At 41.4% G+C, this 23,449-nt stretch overlaps 1 protein-coding gene across 4 annotated transcripts in view; it reads left to right on the forward strand.

Annotated features, from left to right (window-relative positions):
- Positions 1-23,449, forward strand: part of GMEB1 (glucocorticoid modulatory element binding protein 1) — a 33,949-nt gene that overhangs the window by 422 nt on the left and 10,078 nt on the right. Inside the window, exons 1-8 of one of the 4 annotated variants that reach the window (XM_021683627.2) lie at positions 119-183; positions 7,219-7,375; positions 13,530-13,642; positions 14,342-14,466; positions 15,490-15,593; positions 18,439-18,596; positions 21,137-21,268; positions 22,585-22,722. In XM_021683627.2, the coding sequence (XP_021539302.1) occupies positions 7,248-7,375; positions 13,530-13,642; positions 14,342-14,466; positions 15,490-15,593; positions 18,439-18,596; positions 21,137-21,268; positions 22,585-22,722 (898 nt within the window). In that variant the 5' untranslated portion in view covers positions 119-183; positions 7,219-7,247. Of the gene's footprint in view, positions 1-118; positions 184-315; positions 370-7,218; positions 7,376-13,529; positions 13,643-14,341; positions 14,467-15,489; positions 15,594-18,438; positions 18,597-21,136; positions 21,269-22,584; positions 22,723-23,449 lie in introns of those variants that run through there. The other 3 variants (XM_021683626.2, XM_021683628.2, XM_044913930.1) reach the window with 3 other exon arrangements.

Consider the following 23,449-nt stretch of genomic DNA (forward strand, 5'->3'; position numbering starts at 1 on the left):
GTATCCCCAGAGGCGGGGCCCGGGGAGCAGTAGGCCCATCGACGCGGAGCTGGGGAGGGGCCTGGGTTGCGCTTGGGCGGGGTGGGGGGACGAGAGGGTGGGGGTGGGACGAAAGGTGAAGGAATCCTGGCTTCCGCCCGGGAGGAGACCCTCGGAAGCTTGGCGGGGGAGCAAGAGCAAAGAGTGGGTTCTGCTGAGGGAAGGAGGCCTAAGCTTCACCCAAGGGGCGCGTTAGAGGCCTCGGCCATTCAGTCCAGGGGAAAAGAGGCAGGTGCTGTTCCGAAGGCGTGGCGACACGGTGGGTAGTGGGAGCAGGGGACGAGGAAGAAGAGCTCCAGGGAAAGTGAGCAGGCCTCTGCCTTCCCAGAGGTGAGGGGGCAGTAGGAAGACGCCTCAGAGCCTCCTCAAGTAGGAATGGGAAGGGTGCAAACCTGTGAGGGTGTGAGAGATTGAGTACCTTCTGATATATAGGTAGAGAACAGGACGATCTGGTGTGTTAGGGGATGGGAAAACCCGTTATGTTTTTGAGGACCGGAGAGAAGATAGTTGAGGGGAAGAAGCTTGAGTACCCCTATTTTCAGAAATGACAGGGGAATTGGCCAGGTGTCTCCTGAGGGGCAGGAACGATGACAGCAGAATCTTATCTGAGGGTCCTGGAGAGTGACCCACCAGACTTAGGCATGTCAAGCCTTTACCTACAGATCCGGGGAAGGCTTGACTGTCCAAGGAACAGGAGGAGTCTGAATTTTCTTAAAATGAGAGAAATCTCAAAAGTACTTGCTACCAGACACAGAAGGAGCCTTGTTTGGTGTCTGTTTAAGAGAACCAAGAAATGTGATTCCTCCTTAACCTGGAGGATGAGGGAGAGGGAGGATCGGGTCATTCTAGACTCACGGAGGGATTCTTTCTTCTCCCTTGCCTCTGCTAATGGTTACCAGAGTGCTTTTGGAGGACTTTTTCATTAAATGTTTGAACTGTCTTCCCTAATTTATCGGCCTTTTATCAACTATGGATACTTAAGATCCATAGTTGATAAATTGACTTGATGACTTTTTTATTAGTCATTAGCCAACCATTTATTCATATTTACTTCAACAAACATATTAAAAAGCTAATTTGTATTCAACTTCACTGGGTTAGCTTGGGCCCTGAATTGGTCTTGTCCTAAGCAGAAGTCTCCTAGACTCAAGTGCGATGATCCTTCAAAGAACACTTTTATCTCATTGCTTCCCCAAACACCTATATAGTAGTCTCCAATATGTGACTTATCCCAAACTTCATTTGTTTTGGCTGTGTCCCTCACAGCGGTCCTGTGTAGCCTTCTTGTTGGCTTTACTACATTTGATAGTGCCCTGGATCACTTACTGAATGCATGAGAAGGAATGAAAAAAAAAAGTTTTGGCCTCAAGTAATAATAAAGTTTTAACTTGAAAAAAAATTTTTTTAAAAGACTTTATTTTATTTATTTGTCAGAGAGAGAGAGAGCACAAACAGGGGGAGCAGAGGCAGAGGGAGAAGCAGGCTCCCCGCTGAGCAGGGAGCCCAATATGGGACTCGATCCCAGGACCCTGGGATCATGACCCAAGCCAAAGGCAGTAGCTTAACGGACTGAGCCACCCAGGTGTCCTTAACTTGGAAATTTCTTAAGAATAGACTACACAGTTGGGGCCCCCCCGGGTAACTCAGTCCATTAAACATCTTGTCTTTGGCTCAGGTCATGGTCTCAGGGTCCTGGGATTGAGCACCCCCCTCCGGCCATCCTCACCCCCAGGTCTGACTCCCTGCTTAGCAGGGAGTCTCTTTCCTCTCCCTCCATCCCAACCCCCACTCATGCGTGTGCTCTCTCTGTCAAATAAGATGTTTAAAAAGTAAAAAAAGGGCACCTGGGTGGCTCAGTCGGTTAAGCGTCTGCCTTCGGCTCAGGTCATGATCCCAGGGTCCTGGGATCGAGTCCCGCATCGGGCCCCCTGCTCTGTGGGGAGCCTGCTTCTCCCTCTCCTCCCCACTTGTGCTCTCTATCTCACTATCTCTGTCTCTCTCAAATAAATAAAATCTAAAAAAAAAAAAAAAATTTAAAAAGTAAAAAAAATAAGCTACACAGTCTTTGAAAATTACAATACAGTATGGAATAAATAAATACATTTTGGGGTTAGAAAACTTCAGGGTATCTGCTATTTTACTCCTTTTCAACTACCAACTCTTGATGTTCCTGCAGTCATGTGACACTCATAATCCTGCCTCGTTTTAAACATTAGTTTTCAGCAGTGCCTGGCTGGCTTAGTCAATGAAGCGTGTGACTCTTGATTTGGGGGTCGTGAGTTTGAGCCTCATGTTGGGCACAGAGATTACTTTAAAAAAAAAAAACCAACAACAAAAAGAAACATTAGTTGTCAGAACACAAAAAAATGAATTTAATCCAGAGTAGGTCAGATGTCATTTATTTAGTTATTTTGTAGCTTATGTGAGTATTCATGTGCCTACTTTCAAGGTATCTTTTTTGTCTTTGAAAATAACTACAAAATAATTCTTTTCACATAAATTTGACATCTTTCCTTTATGTGTGTTCCCTTAGACTTACAGAGTGTTGTGTGATTACACAATGAATACTCTCAGGCCCTTTCCCTGAAATACCCAAAGGAGCAACTCAGTCATCTTGCCTCAGGAGTTTTTGTTGCTATAAACAAGAGCTACTTTTTAGTTTATACTCACCTCAAAGAGATGACCTTGCAGTTAGCCAGTGTAGTCTGTAGAGCTGGTTTCAGATTACTTGTTAGGAATGTGGTATTTAGGGTAATAAGAGATACTCAACCTAAACTTGCTTCTCTAAAGAATGTAAGAATTGCCATGTTGGATCAGACCTTGTGTCTCTTACTGACACTGAGACATATTGTGGATGATTATAATTACCTTCTTGGATAAACTCAGAAGGTTAGAGAACATTCCTCTTGGGTTTCAAGGTGTGGGAGGGCTAAGGAGTAAAATATGAGTTCCCATTGAGGAAACTATTAATCAAGTAGTTAGTCAACCACTTATTCAAAGTGTTGTACAGAGGACTCAACCTTAGGGTAGAAGGTTAAAACTAGAAGCACCCTTCTAATTCTCCTCCTCTAACCCATTAATTTACTTAAGCTATTTTAAAAATTGAAAACCACTGTTTTAAAATAATAAATTACATAAGTTTGTTACATGCTAAAAGTAAATAATAAATTACATAAGTTTGTTACATGCTAAAGTTTACATCTTTTGAATTCATATAATATGTAATAGTAACAATAGTGCTTGACAATAAGTGTCCAACAAATGTTAGCTGTGATTCTTTTCATTCAAGCTACATTTTTATGGTTCAAGCTTTGAAGATATCTATTGGTTCAATTATTCTAGGATTTGATAGCATTTGTATGCTTTGTCATATCCCTTTTTGTCTTTTTCTAGACTCTGAGGTCCTAATTGTTTTGGTTCTGTTGCTGGCAGCCAGCTGAACGAGTCCATTGATTCTCTTTTTTATCCCTAGTTTTTTTTTTTTTTTAAGGTTTATTTATTTATTTGAGGCGGGGTGGGGCTGAGGGAGAGGGAATTCTGAAGCAGATTCCCCACTGAGCTTGGAGCATTGCAGGGCTCAATCCCAGGACCCTGAGATCATGACCTGAGCTGAAATCAAGAGGGGGCCGCTTAACCGACTGAGCCACCCAAGTGCCCCTATTCCTAGTTTTAAGCCTTTGATTTACAGAAGTTCAGATAGTGTACTGTAATATCTTACAATTATTTTTTTTCTCTAGTATAGGACAATGTCATGCATCTCTTTTCCTTCTTTAGTTCCTTAAGAGCAGATACTGTCCCTTTTCATATTTTTTTTTAAAGATTTTATTTATTTATTTGAGAGAGAGAGAGAATGAGAGACAGAGAGCATGAGAGGGAGGAGGGTCAGAGGGAGAAGCAGACTCCCTGCCGAGCAAGGGAGCCTGATGCGGGACTCGATCCCGGGACTCCAGGATCATGACCTGAGCCGAAGGCAGTCGCTTAACCAACTGAGCCACCCAGGCGCCCTGTCCCTTTTCATATTTAACAAGCCTAACTCTGTGCCTGATGTGGAGTAGAGACTCAGTAAATATTTGTTGAACTGGCCATAATGACAGACAATAAGTTTAGCCTAGCTGCCTAAACAAATTTATATCCCCTAATTTAGAAAAGTAGAAAATTCTAGAAGTCTTTTAGGGCGAGGCGAGTCATTCACTGCACAAAAATATATTACATACCTGTTATGTGCCACATTTCCTCAGAAAGTTTTAGCTAGGCAGTTTTGTAAATAGAAGTCTGATATTTGAACACTACTTACTCCTGTGTCCTGGGTATTGAGCTAGCATAGGGGAACTGTTGAAAAAGAAAAGCAATCTTTGCTCTCCCAGGATATAGTCTGGTGAGGAGAGGTTGACAAAGTGGGGTAATGGTTATGACAGGGGTGCTGCAGCAGGTTCTAAGGGAGCAAGAACACAAGCTTACATCTAGTCAGGGAAGTCACAGGCCTCCCTGTGAATGAACATGTGTGTGTGTGTGTATTTTTTTAGATTTTTAAAAATTTTTATTTATTTTTTTAAGTAAACTCTGTGCCCAACATGGGGCTTGAACTCATAACCCTGAGATCAGGAGTCGCATGCTGTACTGCCTGAGCCATCCAGGCATCCCAGGAAGTGATGTTTTAAATAAGTTATAAAAGTTTAGCAGTGACTAGCCAAAAAGAAAGGAAAAGAGAATTCTAGGTAGAGGAAACAAGTGTGAAGGCTCAGGTGAGGAAATATGGCATGTTTGAGAAATTGAAAAAATTCTGCAACAGGAGCCCACAACATGAGAGGAAGAACTATGAGAAATGAGGCTAGGAGAGGGGACAGATTTGGAGGATTCTATGAGCACTGTTAAGATGCTTGCACTTGAATAGCAAAGGGAATCCACTGAAGGATCCTGAAATGGAGAAATGGCCTGTGGGCTTCAGTAAGAATACTTTGTCAGCTCTGTAGATAATGGGGTGGAGAGCAAGACCAGAGATTAGGATACTGATGAGAAGCAGCTGGAAAAATTCAGGTAACAGTGTGGCAGCTTAGAATATGGTGGTGGCAGCACAGATGGAGAATGGGGGATGGTTAAAAGAGAAATATAGATGATAGAATGGATAGGATTTGGTGGTTGATTGGATTTAGAAAGAGAAGGATGAAAAATAACTCCGAAGTTTTTGGCTTGAGAAAATAGGTGTAGGATAGTGCCATTTGCAGAGGCAGGAAACAGGAACAGGTTTATGAGAGAATATGAGTTCAGTTTAAGGTTTCTACAAGATAAATTTTAAGAGGCTTTCGGGTACAAGAGGTATAGCATTCAGGAAAAAAGTTTGAATGTGAGAATCATAAAAGGCATAAGTCTGATACATGGAATTTTAACTAGGTCAAATACAAACAAAAATTGATTGAACCAATGTGTCAGTGCCATGAAGAACAGGGCTGTGGGAGACAGGCTTTTTAAAGAAGCAACACCTGCCCTCATAGAATTAAAAATACCAAAAATACGAAAAAATAGAAAAAATAAAGAAGCAGCACCTCATAGTATAGTTCAGTTATGGAAATAGAGGTCTGTTCAGTTAACTACAATACAAAGCACAGTGTGATAATCGTTAGAGGAGAGCTACAAACCAAGTATTGGGGGACTGTAGAAAAGAAAATGGTTTGGCAGGGGCTTTGTGGAGGAGTGGGCTTTGAACTGGGGCCTTGGAGGGAAAAGTTGATGAGGGAAAAGAGAGTTTGGGCTTAAGAAATAGCAAAGGTATAGAAACCTGAAGGTACATATTGTATTTTCAGAGTACAGGGGGAGGCTGGTGTGGCTGGCACTTAAGGTTCTTGGGGAATTACAGTTGCAGATGAAACTGGAAAAGTATTTGGGGGCCAGATGATGGAGACCTTGAGTGCTGTGCTTAAGTATGCATATTATATGCAAACAGATGCTGTGGCAGAGCTGAGGTGTGGATTCAGTTGTCTGACTACCAGTCATATTCAAACATGCATCTACCATGTCCCTACTCTTATCAGCATGTCCTAATCATCTCACATATCTTTTTTTTTTTTTAAGATTTTATTTATTTATTTAATAGAGAGAGAGACTGCGTGAGAGGGAACACAAGCAGGGGGAGTGGGAGAGGGAGAAGCTGGCCTCCGGCCGAGCAGGGAGCCCAATGCGGGACTCGATCCTGTGACTCCAGGATCATGACCCGAGCCGAAGGCAGTCGCTTAACCAACTGAGCCACCCAGGCGCCCCTCATCTCACATATCTAAGTAAACACAGTGCTCTTACCTATACTCTCTTAAGTGACTCCTTTCTTTGCAACTGTGAGAACTAACCACTGCAGAATATCCTGGGGCCCTCAGAGTTTTCATTAAAATTGGAATGATTCTTTGTTAGAGTCAAGGAGCACATGGTGCTGGACACTGGTTTCCCCAACAAGTCTGCAAGGGAGATGTCAGGCAAGATCATCTCTCCATTCAGTCTGAGGCAAAGAGGTAGTAAGAAGTTCCTAGAGATCATACAGTTGGATTCAGTATTTATTAAACAACCACACAATGCAAATCACTTTTCTTCGTATCCAGTTTATTTCATTTAGTGGACACTTATTAAGTAATTCACAAAGGACAGAGCACTTGGTGAGGTGCAATGGCTGGTTGCAAAGAAAAGAGACGATTCCTACTTTCTAGGAGCTTACTGTTTGGGATGGAACTAGTGGTGTGCTGTAAATCAGTTCTCCAGGAAAAAAAAAATATCCTGACCTCTAGTGCTTGCCAGTTTCTGTGGTGTATATACTCCCAGCATCATTGATTTCAAGGTAACAGTTTGATGTCACTAAACTCAGAGTTGGGAAGAGATGTGCACAATTGGTTTTCAAGAGCAGGCTCCAAGGCACCTGGGTGGCTCAGTTGGTTAAGTGTCTGCCTTCGGCTCAGGTCATGATCCCAGGGTCCAGTATAGCACTGGGTGAATCACATATCCTAAGAAAGCCTAAATCAGCAAGTGAGTCCTAAGGCATTTCTGGAAAGATCAGAGCCTAGGTCAGCCCCTTCCCACAGTTCCTATCCTTTTCAGAGGACCACGATCTTGGAATTGGTAGTCATAATTATCTTGGTATTCCTTTCCTATGATTGCCGTCTTTTCAAAACAGACCAAGTCACTGGTGCTTCTTGTTTCTGACAGCAGCCCAGCTATCTGACTTCATGTGAAAGATGGCTAATGCAGAAGTGAGTGTTCCAGTGGGGGATGTGGTTGTGGTACCCACTGAAGGAAATGAAGGGGAGAATCCTGAAGACACTAAAACCCAAGTGATCTTGCAGTTACAGCCTGTGCAACAAGGGTAAGTGACTAGAGATTTGGATCTTCTGAAAAATTGGGGAGGTTTAAAGAGGGGGGAAATTATAACTGTATGCTTAGCACAAGGGAACATTCACCATCAATCTCTCAGAGCTGGCTAAGTTTTCATCTTTATAAAGTATTGTGTGCTATATTCGTCATCGTAATACTTATTACAACAGTTAACTGTGTCCTTGTCTCTTTCCCTCTTCACTGTAAGCTCTTTGAGGGTAAGTTACATGGCTCCCTCCTCTTATTGATCCACACTGTTTAGCACAGGGCCTTGGTACATGTTTACTGAAAGACAGTGTAGTTAGAGTCAGAGGAGATTAGGTAAGGGAACTATGAAAGTTTTCCTGCCAGAAGTGGTCGGGACCCTAAGGGATGGGCAAATTAATCAAGCTTAGTTTATAAAAAAATACGTATCAACGACCTACTATTTTATAATGTATTACAAAGTGTTGGAAGAAATATAGCGATGGTTCCCACCATCATGGAGCTTGCAGTCTGGTTGTGCAAACCAAAAATACATATATGTAAATAAAGAGGTCACTTACATGGCAAAATCTAAGAAGTACTGAGTGTCGTGGTTAGGAAGTAGCTTGAATTCAGAGGATCACTATGAATTTGAAAGAAGAAATAAGATTTTTTAATTGGTCTTGAAGTTTAAATAAGACATCTACAGAGAGAAGGAGGGGGTAGTTATTTTATCTTGAGGAATGTATAAAAGATTCTTCATAAGATTAGAAATGTTCTTGGGGCATCTGGCTGACTCAGTGGAGCATGTGACTCTTGATCTCAGGGTTGTGAGTTTGGGCCCCATGTTGGGTGTAGAAATTACTTAAACAAAGGGGGTGCCTGGGTGGTTCAGTTGGTTAAGCATCCAACTCTTGATTTCAGCTCAGGTCTTGATCTCAGGGTTGTGAGTTTAAGCCCCACATTGGGCTCCACACCCAGCGGGGAGCCTACTTAAAAAAAGAAAGAGAGAGAAAAAAAAAATGTTCTTGGGCAAACACATAATCCATTCTCAATCTACTAAGTAACATACCTTGTCTTAAACACTTATGGAGAAAGACAGTCAACCTCTCTTGGTAACTTAAACTTTTTAGTATAGGAAATTTCAAATATACCCCCAGATTTAAAAAAAATACTATAGTGAACCCCCATGTACAGACCCATCACCCAACTTCAACAATTATAAACACATGGCCAGTCTTATTTCATCTTTACATCCACCCACTCCTGAATTTTTTGAAGCAAATCCCAGACATTAGTATGTATCTTGTAAAAGTAAGGACTTTTTAGTTTTTAAAATATAGCCATAGTTTGCTGACATTTCTGAATATTGAAGGAAATATTTTAAGATCTGTAAGGGAGGGGCGCCTGGGTGGCTCAGCTGTTAAGCATTTGCCTTTGGCTTGGGTTGTGAACCCAGGGTCTTGGGATTGAGCCCCATATGGGGCTCCCTGCTTAACGGGAGTCTGTTTCTCCCTCTCACACTCCCCTTGCTTGTGTTCCCTCTCTCACTGTCTCTCTGTTAAATAAATAAATAAAGTCTTTAAAAATACATACTGGCACCTAGGTGGCTCAGTCGTTAAGCGTCTGCCTTCGGCTCAGGTCATGATCCCAGGGTCCTGGGATCGAGCCCCACGTCAGGCTCCCTGCTCGGCGGGAAGCCTGCTTCTCCCTCTCCCACTCCCCCTGCTTATGTTCCTGCTCTCGCGCTCTCTCTCTCTCTTTCAAATAAATAAATAAATAAATAATCTTAAAAAAAATCTATTAAAAAAAATAAGATCTGTAAAGGAAAGTTAATAAAAGTACTGACGGGGTGCCTGGCTGGCTCAGTTGGACTGTGTGACACTTGATCTTGAGGTTGTGAGTTCGAGCCCCATGTTGGGTGTAGAGATTACTTAAAAAAATAATAAGATCTTAAGAAAAAATAATTACTGACATATAGTGGATAGAGTGATTAGAATTTTTATTTGCCCCAAAAGTTTATGCTTGTTTATTCAAATTTACTTGTTTGGGAACTTCATTTGTTACATACACACATACTTGCAGTTATTACCCTTTGAGGAAGGGTAATGAGGAAGAATTAAAGAGTAGATTCTTTGGGGCATGGCAGCTTTATTTTCTCTTGGAATCATTGTTTCTTCTATCTTTCCTAAAGTGCTCCAATTGTCATTTATCCTATCCCTCCTAGAGACAGAAAACACTTCTCAACTACTTAGAGACTTAATTATTTTGAAGATTAGTTCCACTTATTTTGTGTGTGTGTCTTTTTAATTTTCCAAATGACATTGCTTTTTCTGGAAACCTCTCATTGCTTGATTAGATTATAGGCATCTTTGTACAACATTGACTCCCCAACCTACTGTTTACATTGAATTTGCCATATAAGCTAGTGAATACATTTTCGGGTACTGAATTCTGAGATATCTGCCAATCAGTGCTCAGTCGATTTCTCTAGTTGTATTTTATTTATTTTTCAAATTATTTATTTATTTATTTAGAGAGGGAGCGTATGTTCAGGGGGGAGGGGCAGAGGAAGAGAAAGAGAGAATCCCAAACAGGCTGCAAACTCAGCATGGAGCCTGACATGGGGCTCAGTCTCATGACCCTGAGATCATGACCTGAACTGAAATCAAGAGTCAGACACGTAACTGACTGAGCCACCCTGGCACCCCAGGAAATTTTTTCTTGATAAAACCTTGTTTATAGACTGTGCCCCTACTTCCCACTGCAATTGCAATTTACTGGTTGTTGAAATTATGTATAAATAAGAATTTCTTCTTTTAAACGATTTTGCATATATTGGTCAATTTAGAATGAGTTTACTGAACTTACTTGAAGCAGTGGTTTCTCATGTTTATCATAATCCTCATGCACTGACCAACAACTTATTGGGTACTTTGCCATGTTCTAGTTAGTATTCGACACACTAGACATACAAAATTGAATAAATAAATAGGACATAATATCTGTTCTCAGGAACCTCTTGGACTGTGCCCAAGGGGAGGCAGACAGCTAAACAAACGTATAATATTAAGTGTTATATTTGTTGTGACAAAAGCCTAAAGTACAGTTGGGTCACAAAGGAGGAAGTAGATGATTATACTGGAGGGATTGGTGTGGACAGAAAAGCATCATAGAGGCTACTCTTTATTAAAAAACAAATAGAGGGGCACCTGGTTGGCTTAGTCAGTAGGGCGTGCAACTCTTGATCCTGGGATTATAAATTCAAGCTCCACGTTGGGTGTAGAGATTACTTAAAAATAAAATCTTAAGGGGCGCCTGGGTGGCTCAGTCGTTAAGCGTCTGCCTTCGGCTCAGGTCATGGTCCCAGGGTCCTGGGATCGAGCCCCGCATCGGGCTCCCTGCTCCGTGGGAAGCCTGCTTCTCCCTCTCCCACTCCCCCTGCTTGTGTTGTCTTTCTCTCTCTGTGTCAAATAAAATCTTTAAAAAAAAAAATAAATAAATAAAATAAAATCTTAAGAACAAACAAACGGGCGCCTGGGTGGCTCAGTCGGTTAGTTGTCTGTCTTTGGCTCAGGCGATCCCAGGGTCCTGGGATCGAGTCCCGCATCGAGCATCGCATTGGGCTCCTGCTTCTCCCTCTCCCTCTGCCCCTCCCAGCCCCCACCTTGTGCTTGTGTGCGCGCTTGCTCTCGCGCACGCTCTCTCTCTCTCTCTCTAGCATGCTCTCTCTCAAATAAATAAATAAAATCTTCAAAAAACAACCAGATGGAGAAGGATGTTCTGGGGAAAGGGGGAAGTAAGAGCGAAGAGGGAAAGTATAAAAGAAGATGTCAGTTCTGGGAACCACAAATAATTTGGTATGACTAGGGCTTGGATTATAAGGCGAGGTTTAGGGAGAGTTGAAACCAGGGGCCAGATCTTGGAGCAACTTAAATATCCTATTAAGGATTTGGGGGCTTTATTGTAACAATAAGTAGAGGGTTCTTGAAGGGTTTTAAGGAGGGGTTTACGTGATTACTCCAGTAGGAATATAGAAGATCAGGTAGATGCAAGGAGACTAGTTCAGACTAGAGATGATAACAGCCTGAATTAAGGCAGTAGCAGTGGAAAAAGAGACAGGGAGGCTGGCTCGTGTTAAGGAGATACATCTGGTAGGATTTGGTGGCTGAGTATGTGGGAGTTGAGGAGGAGGAAGAGGGAGAAATCTGATGTAATTCCCAGGCTTCTGTCTTAGGCTGTAGAGTGCTAGTGGTGCCATTAACAAGGATAGGAAATATAAGAAGAGTGGTTTGGGAGAGGGAAGAGAACTTGGTTATTTTAGACATAATGAATTCAGCAAAGTCCTATGGGACATCCAAATGCATTTATTCATTTAGCAAGTTAACTGTATCCTGGTGTGAAATTCAGAGGCGAGGTCTGTGCTAGCGGTGTCACCCTGGGGGTGGTGATATAAGGGATATTATTCAAGCAGTGCTTTCAAATAACAAGATGTAGGGGCGCCTGGGTGGCTCAGTCGGTTAAGCATCTGCCTTGGGCTCAGGTCATGATGCCAGGGTCCTGGGATGGAGCCCCACACTGGGCTTTCTGCTCGGTGGGGAGTCTGCTTCTCCCTCTCCCTCTCCCTCTGTGCTCTCTCTCTCTCTCTCTCAAATAAATGAATAAAATCTTTTAAAAAAAGATGCAATAGTTAATACATTATGTTTATTATAGAAATTAAAGGTTGCTAGTGTATTTTATCTGAGCCCATTTCTTGGAAGGTAGAAACATTTTATTTATTTAATTTTTTTGAGATGGAGGGGGGATGGAGAACAGGAGAGTGAGAGATTCTTTTTTTTTTTTTTAATTTTATTTATTTATTTGAGAGAGAGAATGAGAGAGAGAGAACACATGAGAGGGGATAGGGTCAGAGGACGAAGCAGACTCCCTGTCGAGCAGGGAGCCCGATGCGGGACTCGATCCAGGGACTCCAGGATCATGACCTGAGCCGAAGGCAGTAGCTTAACCAACCGAGCCACCCAGGCGCCCCAGAGATTCTTTTTTTTTAAAGATTTTATTTATTTGACAGAGAGAGAGAGACCGTGAGAGAGGGAACACAAGCAGGGGGAGTGGGAGAGGGAGAAGCAGGCTTCCCGCCGAGCAGGGAGCCCAATGCGGGGCTCGATCCCAGGACCCTGGGATCATGACCTGAGCTGAAGGCAGACGCGTAACGACTGAGCCACCCAGGCACCCCGAGAGTGAGAGATTCTTAAGCAGGCTCCACACCCAGTGCAGAGGTGACACAGGGCTCAATCTCAGGACCCTGAGATCGTGACCTGAACCAAAATCAAGAATCTGATGCTTAACTCACTAAGCCACCCAGGTAGAAGGTAGAAACATTTTAGAGAGACTTTCCCTAAGTGATACTTCTAGTTAATGCTAGTTACTTTGGGCATAGTCTCTCTCTCTCTCTCTTTTTTTTTTTTACTAGGCTCTGCTCATGTCAATAGTTTGGTTATATGATGCTTTGAAAAATGCTAAAGTGCTAAAAAAGACTAAAGTATCTAGATTCCAACAAAGGACATCAGCTTCTATGGCCAATGGTCTTTTTTTTTTTTTTTTTAAGATTTTATTTATTATTTATTTGACAGCGAGAGAGAGAGCACATGTGCGCGCATAAGCAGGGGAAGCAGCAGGCAGAGGGAGAGGGAGAAGCAGGTTCCCTGCTGAGCAAGGAGCCCCACTCAGGGCTTGATCCCAGGGTCCTGGGATCACGACCTGAGTAGAAGACAGATGCTTAACCGACTGAGCCACCCAGGTGCCCCGATCTTGAACTGTCCAACAGTATTACTTTTTAGTCTTCTTAGGATAATTCTATAATTTAATCTTATACTTGAAGCAACATTTTATGTCATAAGCATTTAAAGTTATGAAGGGAAAAGTCTGGTGTGAAACAGTAACAAGTGGTGATATAAAGACAGTAGCAAGAGGAACTTTCCTTGGAGGCGAGGAAAGTTGTTGATTCATGTCCATGGTAGTAGCTGCTAAGCAGTCCTGGGCAGCTTGGAGTTTAAATACAATGGGGAACTAGTCAGAGCACTAACATAGAGTTGTAAAGTATATTTATTTTATTCCTTTTGAGAGATTATAACAAATTTCTTAACCCCATGCTGTGAATATTAATTTTTTCATGATTTATGTAGTTTGTTTATCGATGGACACTTTTACAACAGGATTTATGAACCCGGGTCCGAGAACAACACGGCAGTTGTGGCAGTAGAAACTCACACAATTCACAAAATTGAAGAAGGGATTGGTAAGTCTTTTTGTTATTCTAGTATCTTTGACCTTAGCTTCCTTGGTTGAGATTTCTTGCCTTTTGTGCTTTATATTTTCCCCCTTACACAATGTGCCCTACCAATGCTGTAGCCATCGGTTTGATGGTGGTGCATCTAGAGACACCACTGACAAATGCTAGGCCCATCAGTTGATTATTTAACATCAGTTTGCTAGGGTACTGAAAAGATTTTTCATCTACAAAAATTCCCCAAAGAAATAGAGCCTCAAGGTTGATCCTGTCATTAGGGAAGTTGCTGATTAGGACTTACGAGGTGTTGATTGGAAGGCAGTCAGTGGAAAGAAATTGAAAAAAAAGTTTGAAGTTAGACAAACCTGAGTTTAAATCCTACTTTCTCACTTCTTAGCTGTGTGTCCTTGGGAAAGTCACTTCACCTTTCCGAGTCCCACCTACATACATCAGAAACAATCATTGCCTCACAGGATTGCTGTAAGAACTAAATAAGATTAAGCATGGAAAAGCACATAGGACAGTGTCTGGCACATAGTGTGGGCTTGATAAGAGAGCTGTTATGCCAAACTTCTTCCAGAAGACTCCAAAACAATACCAGCTAATGTGAACTGTTAGCTACTCAGAGGAACCAAGAGACTAGAGATTTTGAATTAAGCTTTTGGGGAAAAGTGTTCAATAAATAACTGATATTTTTTCCATTTTCAGATGCAAGCACTATAGAAGCAAATGAGGATATGGAAATTGCTTACCCCATAACTTGTGGGGAGAGCAAAGCCATTCTCCTCTGGAAGAAGTTTGTATGTCCAGGAATAAATGTGAAGTGTGTCAAGGTAATTGTCTTTTCTCCTTACTGGGGCCTGTTTGGGGGCTCCTTGTTTTCAAAGAGTATAGTTTCAGTGCCTGTTCTCTCTTATCTACCATATCAATGTTTTCAATATTGTGGCTATAGTCCCTATGGTGTCACAGAAAAAAAATAAGGACTTTGGAGTGAAATTGGCCTGGATTCAAGTCCCACGCAGAATGCAAGTTCTAGGAGAGCTGAGAACTTGTTTTCTTGTTCACCAGTGTATCCCCAAAACCTAGAATGATGCTTGGCATATTTATCTATAAATGTTTGTTGAATGAATGAATGGAGTCCCATCTCTATGACTGGGTGACCTTGAACAAATTAATATTTCAGAGGCTCATATGTTAAAATATGAATAATCACATATACTGTCAGGTTGCTAGCAGATAAAATGAGATAATATATATAAAATGCCTTATAGAAGTATGCATTATAGTAGTTTATTGAAAATTATTACTGATAAAAATAAATTCTCATGAGAACACAAAGTGGAAATAATTGCTTAAGCTTCTGTCTCCGTTGGTAGCCACAGCTGTACCCATAGATAGTAGTCACCATCCGTGGCATCATCCTAGAATCATGAAGGATTACAGAGTTTTGAGGTTCTGCAGTGATAGTGGTTTCTATGGTACTTATTCTTTCCACCACATCCTGAATCTTGTCATTAGGGCTGGGTAGGTTACTTCAGTTTATTTAAACAGCCTTTGCAACATTGGACCCACATATTATTCCTGATTTAGGGCATAAATGGATTTCAGGTGCTAATCAGTATATTAATCTCTATCCTCCTCCTGTCTTCTGTAACTCTGTATCAGGACAGGGCACTGTGCCCAGAGAAGGATCATCTTCTCTGGCACAGCAGGGCAGGAGGTTGGAAGATACAAGGCTATGACTTAAGATGCCATCTGGGTATTTTTTCATATATAACAAGTAGAGTTACCTTTTTGTCTCTCTTGGCCTGCCTAAGCTGACCTTGAGTGATTTTGGACTTTTCTTTTTACTTTAGTTCAATGATCAGTTGATCAGCCCCAAGCATTTTGTTCATCTGGCTGGCAAGTCCACCCTAAAGGACTGGAAGAGAGCCATTCGTCTGGGTGGAATCATGCTCAGGTGAGCTTTAATAACAAGCACATACCAGGGCTCAGTTGGAAGAGCATGCAACTCTTGATCACAGAGCCCCACATTGAATGTAGAGATTACTAAAAAAAAAAAAAAAAAGAAAACAATCACATACCTTTTGTTCTGTTTTGTTTTTTTTAAGATTTCTTTATTTATTTTAGAGAGTGTGGGGTGGGGGAGGGAAGGACATCTTTTTTTTTTTTTTTAAGATTTACTTGTTTATTTTAGAGAGAGAGAGCACGAGCAGGAGGGGCAGAGGCAGAGGGAGAGAGAATCTCAGCCAGACTCTGTGCTGAGGAAGGAGCCTCTTGAGGGGTTTGGTCTCATGATCCTGAGGTCATGACCTGAGCTGAAACCAAGAGTCAGATGCTTAACCAACTTTACCACCCAGGCACCCCTGGAAAGAGAACCTTAAGCAGACTCTGCAAGGAGTGTGGAGCCGGCTGTGGGGCTCGATCTCACAACCCTGAAATCATGACCTGAGCCAAAATCAAGCTGAAACCAAGAGTCTAAATTAACTCTTCCCAGCATCTAGGGCAAGTTTTTTCTGATGTCAGGATATTAGGATCCTTTCTGAGCAGAGAAGCTCAGGAGTAGACGACAGTCATACTTGAGATCGCCAAGCACAGGCAGGGCTAAGCCTGGTGCTGAGGAAGCGTGCTGACCTCGGAGAAGTGTAGGCTACTGACAAGTTCTGTGATTATCTGGTAAAATAGAGGCTGCTGTTGATAAGTAACAATCATACTCAGTGAATGCAATCCTTGCCATCACTGTACCATAGAAATAAACTTCAGAATGTATAATACCCTCACCCCCATCTTTATGCAGCAAGCTTATTATTGTAATTCCACCCCCCCCCCCCGCCCTGGTGAAGATTAACATTAATTGGTATTTCTTGAGCACTCATCTATTGATGGATTTTAAAATGTGCTCAGGAATGGAAAGTTCCTCACAGAACATGTATCAACAGCCTTAAGAACACCTTACCCATTGTCTTTAATGCTTTTTAAGGAATCTGTCTTAAGACAAATCTATAGTGCTTGTAGAGATTTAGGCATAAAGATGTTTATTGCAACATTGTTGAAAATTATAGTCAGCTTTAGGGGCACCTGGGTGGCTGAGTCAGTTAAGCATCTGCATTCAGCTCAGGTCCTGATCCCAGGGCATCGAGCTCCCTTCTCAGTGAGGAGCCTGCTTCTCCCTCTCCCTCTGCCTCTACCCCCATTTGTGCTTGCTCTCTGTCTCTCAAATAAATAAATAAAATATATTTTTAAAAAATACGTTGTTTTGAAGTTTGATTAGTGAGAACATGTTTTTTTTCCCCTAAGATTTTATTTATTTGATAGAGAGCAGGAGAACCCAAGTAGGGGGGGGTTTGTAAATAACTAACTAACTAACTAACTAACTTAACTGTCTGACTCTTGATTTCAGCTCAGATCTTGATTTCAGGGTTGTGAGTTCAGGCCCCGCACTGGGCTCTGTGCTGGGTGTGGAGCCTACTAAAAATATACACACACACACACACACACACAGTGTGATTTTAGTTGTGTAAAAAACAAACACACACATATGTACACAAAATTTAATAGAAGAAAATATCCCAAAATGTTAATCTTATCTCTGTGTTGTTGGATTTTTTATTTTTTATTTTATTTTAAGATTTTATTTATTTATTTGACAGAGAGACAGAGACAGCGAGAGAGGAAACACAAGCAGGGGGAGTGGGAGAGGGAGAAGCAGGCTTCCGCAGAGCAGGGAGCCTGTTGCGGGACTCAATCCCAGGACCCTGGGATCATGACCTAAGTCGAAGGCAGACACTTAACGAGTGAGCCACCCAGGCGCCCCTGTTGGATTTTTTATTTTTTATTTATTTATTTATTTTTTTCCTGTTGGATTTTTTAAAAAGCAGTTGTTTTCTTTATAGTTTTCTGTATTTTCCACAGAAAATATTAATTTTTTCTTCACATATTATTTTAATAGAGAGACACATTTAAAAAAAAATTATTCCAGATGATTTGTATGCAGAAATCAGTAGTTAAATAAAATTGGGAAGGAATACTTTTAACTTCCATTATCGTTGTTCTTGGCCTGTCCTTTTTGCCCAGAAAAACAAGCACATGCCAACTTTCCTCAAATGTAAGAAGGAATCAGAATGCCTAAAAGATCTTTAGTGAAAGCCAAGTAACGTTATAACATAGAGTTTACTATAATTAAAATACCCCATGATTTTGCTTATGGCCTGTAATAACAATGTCTTGTGAATCCAGTTATAAGGCATTTTATAGTGGGGGTTTAGTATAATCAACTTTGCACTGTATTTATAGGAGAGTTGTTATCCTTTTTTTTTTTTTTAAGGAAAGAAATGTGCTGAAGTTTTATGTCTCCAAAAGTGGCAACAGATCTTGCTGGTCTAGGAATACTAATACATCAGAATCTCATCATAAAATTCTTATTCCCTATAGCATTTCTCAGTTGTGCTGGGATATGTGAACTAGTCTTTACCCCTTTTCGGTTTAGTTTCAATGAGATTCTATGGGGATACTCAGATGTTGTCAGGAGTATATCCCTAGCTAAAGCTTGGTGATAACGGGAAATGAGAGTATACTCATAATGAGCAGACTGAGGAGGGAATAGGAGTACTTGTAAATGTGGGCAGGGCCAATGAAAATTTTGTAATCCCAGTTAGAACTTTTGCAACCTAATGACTTTAAATGCTATTAGGTTTCACTAATCTATGGAGTAGATACAGCAACTTTGTTTCTGTTTGTCCCAGAGGCCTAGTTCCATCTAGATGTAGTACAGGCTGAACTGGTACTTCTTGTCTCCCTTTACACAGGAAAATGATGGACTCTGGACAGATTGATTTTTACCAACATGACAAGGTTTGCTCCAATACCTGCAGAAGCACCAAATTTGACCTTCTGATCAGCAGTGCAAGAGCTCCAGTGCCAGGACAGCAGACAAGTGTGGTGCAGACACCCACTTCGGCCGATGGTAGGGGGTAGGAAACCACCTGAAAAACCAGTGTTTTTTAGTAACACTTTTCCCCTTACTTCTCTTTTGTGTTTCTTAATTTTAATTCTCATGAGCATTGATGTCCCTGTAAGGTATGCTAATCTTGGGTGCGATTCCGTACTTTAGAAACAGATCTTTGTTTTCTCCCAGATGATTCCTATTGGCCATACCTCCTTCCTTGTTTCTTTCTAAGTATGCATGAGAAACATTAGAAAGATGGTTCAGGGGCGCCTGGGTGGCTCACTCAGTTAAGCGTCCCGCTCTTGATTTCGACTCAGGTCACCCTCTCAGGGTCGTGAGATCGAGCCCCACGTCAGGCCCCATGCTGGGTGTGGAGTCTGCTTAAGATTCTCTCTCCAGGGCGCCTGGGTGGCTCAGTTGGTTAAGCGACTGCCTTCAGCTCAGGTCATGATCCTGGAGTCCCGGGATCGAGTCCCACATCAGGCTCCCTGCTAGGCAGGGAGTCTGCTTCTCCCTCTGACCCTCTTCCCTCTCGTGCTCTCTGTCTCTCATTCTCTCTCTCTCAGATAAATAAATAAAATCTTTAAAAAAAAAAAAAAAAGATTCTCTCTCCACGTTTCCCTCTGCGCCCCCCCCGCCATGCACACTCTCTCTTTCTCTCTCAAGAAAGGAAAGGAAAGAAGAAAGGAGGGAAGGAATGAAAGAAAGAGAAAGAAAGAAAGAAGAGTCAGTGGTTATTATGTTTATTCAGTGGTCTCACTTTGGTGCCACTTGGCATATCTTTGAAATTAGATTGTTTTGAAAAATCCTTTGCTCTACTGGTGGTCAGGCAGGAAGTAGAATGGTGAATGGTTTTCAACTGTTGAGCTGAGATGTACCAAAGATAATGTATGGTGGGCTGGACTGGGCTCTGGAAACTCTGCCGCTGTAAGGATCAAAGAGCCCTGCCTGGAAGGGATTCACATAACCAAGTTGAGGCTTCCTCACCAATGAGGAAGGATGGGCATATGCTTAACTTGTATTGTTGACCTCTGGACTAGAGCTCTTTGCTCTTCTCTAGGAAAGATGGAGCCAGGTGAGATGATTATTAAGGATTCAGTTAGTCCAGGGGAACCTGGCTGGCTCAGTCGGAAGAGCATGTGACTCTTGATCTTGAGGTCATGAGTTCAAGCCCCACACTGGGTGTAGAGATTACTTAAACAAACAAACAAACAAAATTAAAAAAAAAAAGATTCAGTTAGTCCAGTTAAGATTCTTGTCTCAACTACTTCCAGAAGACTTAAAAATATGCCTGACAGAATTACAAGGATACTAATGGATGTAAGGGAAGTACCATGTTTTAAAAATGACCTCTCAAGGTTTCTTTTGGTCAGCCCTACTATTCTGTGAGTAACCACTGGGTAAGTAGAAGTCAAATCTCTTAGAACCTAAGTTCCCTTCAGGAAAGTATAAAATATCTAGCAGTTTGAATTTTTGGTTTTTGGTCATGTGAGTCTTTCACTTAAAAAGGAAAAAATGCTATAAAATTATTTACTTTTTATTTGGCCAAAACTCCTTTAGTTGATTATCCATATCAATATTACTTTTTTGCTTGATTATTAATATCCTCCAGCATGTGGAGTCCATACTTGTATATAACAGTTTGATTTTTCTCCATTTTCTTTGTTTAGGATCTCCCCCCCCCCCCCGCCAAAGATTTTATTTATTTGACAGAGAGAGAGAGAGAGAGAGCACAGCAGGGGGACTGGCAGGCAGAGGCAGAGGGAGAAGCAGGCTTTCTGCTGAGCAGGGAGCCCAATGTGGGACTCAATCCCAGGACCCTGGGATCGTGACCTGAGCCAAAGGCAGACGCTTAACCAACTGAGCCACCCAGGCGCCCCTGTTTAAAATCTTAATATACGAGGGGTTCCTGGCTGGTTCAGACAAAGAGCATGTGACTTCTGATCTCGGGGTCGTGAGTTTGAGCCCCATGTTGGGTGGAAAGATTACTTAAAAAAAATCAAATCAAATCTTAATATACAATGTTAATAGCAAATGTTCTTTTCCTCTGTGAATCTGCTATTCATGGATCTCTTCTTATCTGATTTTTTTGGTCTCATTTCTTTTGCTTTCTCTTACATAGCCTGATAAATAAGCTATAGCAACTTCTGATATTCTAGATGGTTAGTATCAAATATGCTTGTAGTAGGGCTCTTGGCTAAGCACCATACTTTTCTCTTAAATTATTTCAGGTCCTCCTCACTAAGTCTGGGGCAGATACCCCGGCAATCATGCTCACCTTCAGTCTTTTTAAAAAACATACCTGCTTAGGAAGCAGATTGCTTTTTTGTGATTTTATAAGTTACCTTTCCCTTTCTATTCAGAGTAAGAAGAAAGCATTTTCTTTTGAAAGGCAGGTTTTCTTTAGAAAATCCAGTATTCATCCTGGCTTACCAAGGATTCTAGTTTTTACTATATGGACCTTAAAATAACAGGGTCTCTTTGGCTGTATGAGATAAAGGATAGCTATGACTTTTTCATGGAATTCACCGGCTTTACCTCTAATGGACTGCTTTTAGGTAGCATCACACAGATTGCCATCTCAGAAGAGAGCATGGAAGAGGCAGGGCTGGAATGGAACTCCGCTCTCACTGCTGCTGTCACCATGGCTACAGAGGAGGGTGTGAAGAAAGACTCAGAGGAAATTTCAGGTACTTTTCTATGAGGCTCAGATATCTTGAAGGGTCTTGTGACCCTTCTCACTGTTATGATTATGGACACAGAAGGTCTCTTAATTACTTTTGCTGGTTTTTCTCATGCATGTTAATAATAATTGTAGCTGCAAACATTTTATTTTCATCCATGCAACAACAGCCATGCACAGTCACATTTTGCATAGGAAGAAATTGAGATTCAAAAAGATGCAGCAGCTTGCCTCAGACCAGCCACACAGCCAATAATGTCAGAGCCGAATTCAGCCGTTTGACTCTGTAGTCAGTGCTTTTCATTCTGTCAAACTGCCCCCAACTTTGGAACGTTTCTTAGATAAACCAGGCTGCAAGATGTTAGAAGGAAAAATTAGGTAGCAGGTGGTGTAGAGGATGGTGACTAATGATGATTCACTTAGAGGGGACTGGGGGGGTTTCACATCATCCTCCATTCATTAATTCACTTGAAAAATATTTATTGCTGCCTATTTTTAGTTGGCACTGTTGCCAACATAGATGAAAAGACAAAGCCTCTGCCCTCAGAGAGCTTATCATCCCACCTATTCAGCTGTTTTATTTTATTTTGTAAGTATAGGACTAGAGGGAGTATAGTTGACCCTTGAACAACGTGGCGGTTTGGGGCACCAACCTCCTGTGCAGGGGAAAACCCCTGTGTAACTTGACTCCCCTGCCCCCCCGCAACTTAACTATAAGCCTTATCAATAACATAGTCGATTAACATATTTTATATATTATATGTATTATATACTGTATTCTTACAATAAAGTAAACTAGAGAAAAGAAAATGTTATTAAGAAAATCATAAGAAAAAGTTTTTTTAATTTAAAAAATACAGTACATCACTGTACTGTATTTATTGAAAAAGATCTGTATATAAGTGGACCCTCACAGTTCACACCATGTTGTACAAGGCTTGCCTGTATATCTTTAATTTAATATCTTTATTATTTAACTTTTAAGATATTAAATACTATTTAATTTTAAATTAAATTATATAAATAAATAATATCTAATATTTATTTAATATCTTTATTAGAGGAAGATAACCTGCTCCCTATAGCCAGAGCCATGACAAATTGAGGCAATTATCTCAAGTCCCTATGTTGCTGAAGAGGGCAAATAATTGGGTACCAACTCAGGGGGGCAGCTAATATTCCAAAAACTTCTTCCTTTTTCCCAGAAATGGCCCAACAAGAAATCATTTCAAATTGAAATAATTTTGAGTTTAACTTGTAGAGATTTGCCCAAGTATGTGTAGCATCCCTTGTTTATCTTCTGTCTTATCCCTCTTGTGTCAGAGGACACTTTGATGTTCTGGAAAGGAATAGCTGATGTAGGGCTGATGGAAGAGGTTGTCTGCAATATACAGAAGGAAATAGAGGAGCTACTCAGGGGAGTTCAGCAGCGGCTCATTCAGGCTCCCTTCCAGGTCACAGGTAAGTGCACTAATTTTAACAACAGTGGTTATTTTACTGAACACTAACAACTGTAGGCAGATCCTGTTAGTGTCATGAAAACACTGGGGTATAAGTATTATTATCCCCATTTTACAGATTAGGAAACTAAGGCTTATAAAAGTTAAGTTACGTGTCCATAGTTCATAATAAGGTTTTGAACTCAGGTCTGGTCATGCTTTTCCACAGGTAATTTTTGCCTTTATAAATGGTGCCAGAAAGCAGGCTCTCTCTCTATTACATATAGATAGATAGAGTCTGAAAATTGGAGAAAGTTACCTGGTTTTAGACAAGTCTCATATTCTATCAGTTTAAGGTTTCCAGAACTATTGTGTGCACTTACAGCTGTTTCTGAATACCCATGGGGTACTTGCTGCTGTGCATAATGTAAAAGGATGTTCTAATCATCTGATACAAAAGGGTTGTGATGATGGGTTTCTGGCTAGCTCAGTCGGTGGAGCATGTGACTCTTAATCTTGGGGTCAGAGTTTGAGCTCCACGATGGGGGTAGAGTTTACTTAAAAAAAGAATCATAATAAGCGTCTGCCTTCAGCTCAGGTCATGATCCCAGCGTCCTGGGATCGAGCCCCACATCAGGCTCCCTGCTTTGCAGGAAGCCTGCTTCTCCCTCCCCGCTGCTTGTATTCCTTCTCTTGCTGTGTCTCTCTGTATCAAATAAATAAATAAAATCTTAAAAAAAAAGACAAGT

The sequence above is a fragment of the Neomonachus schauinslandi genome, chromosome 4 (genome assembly GCF_002201575.2).
Source record: "Neomonachus schauinslandi chromosome 4, ASM220157v2, whole genome shotgun sequence".
Lineage (NCBI taxonomy): Eukaryota > Metazoa > Chordata > Mammalia > Carnivora > Phocidae > Neomonachus > Neomonachus schauinslandi.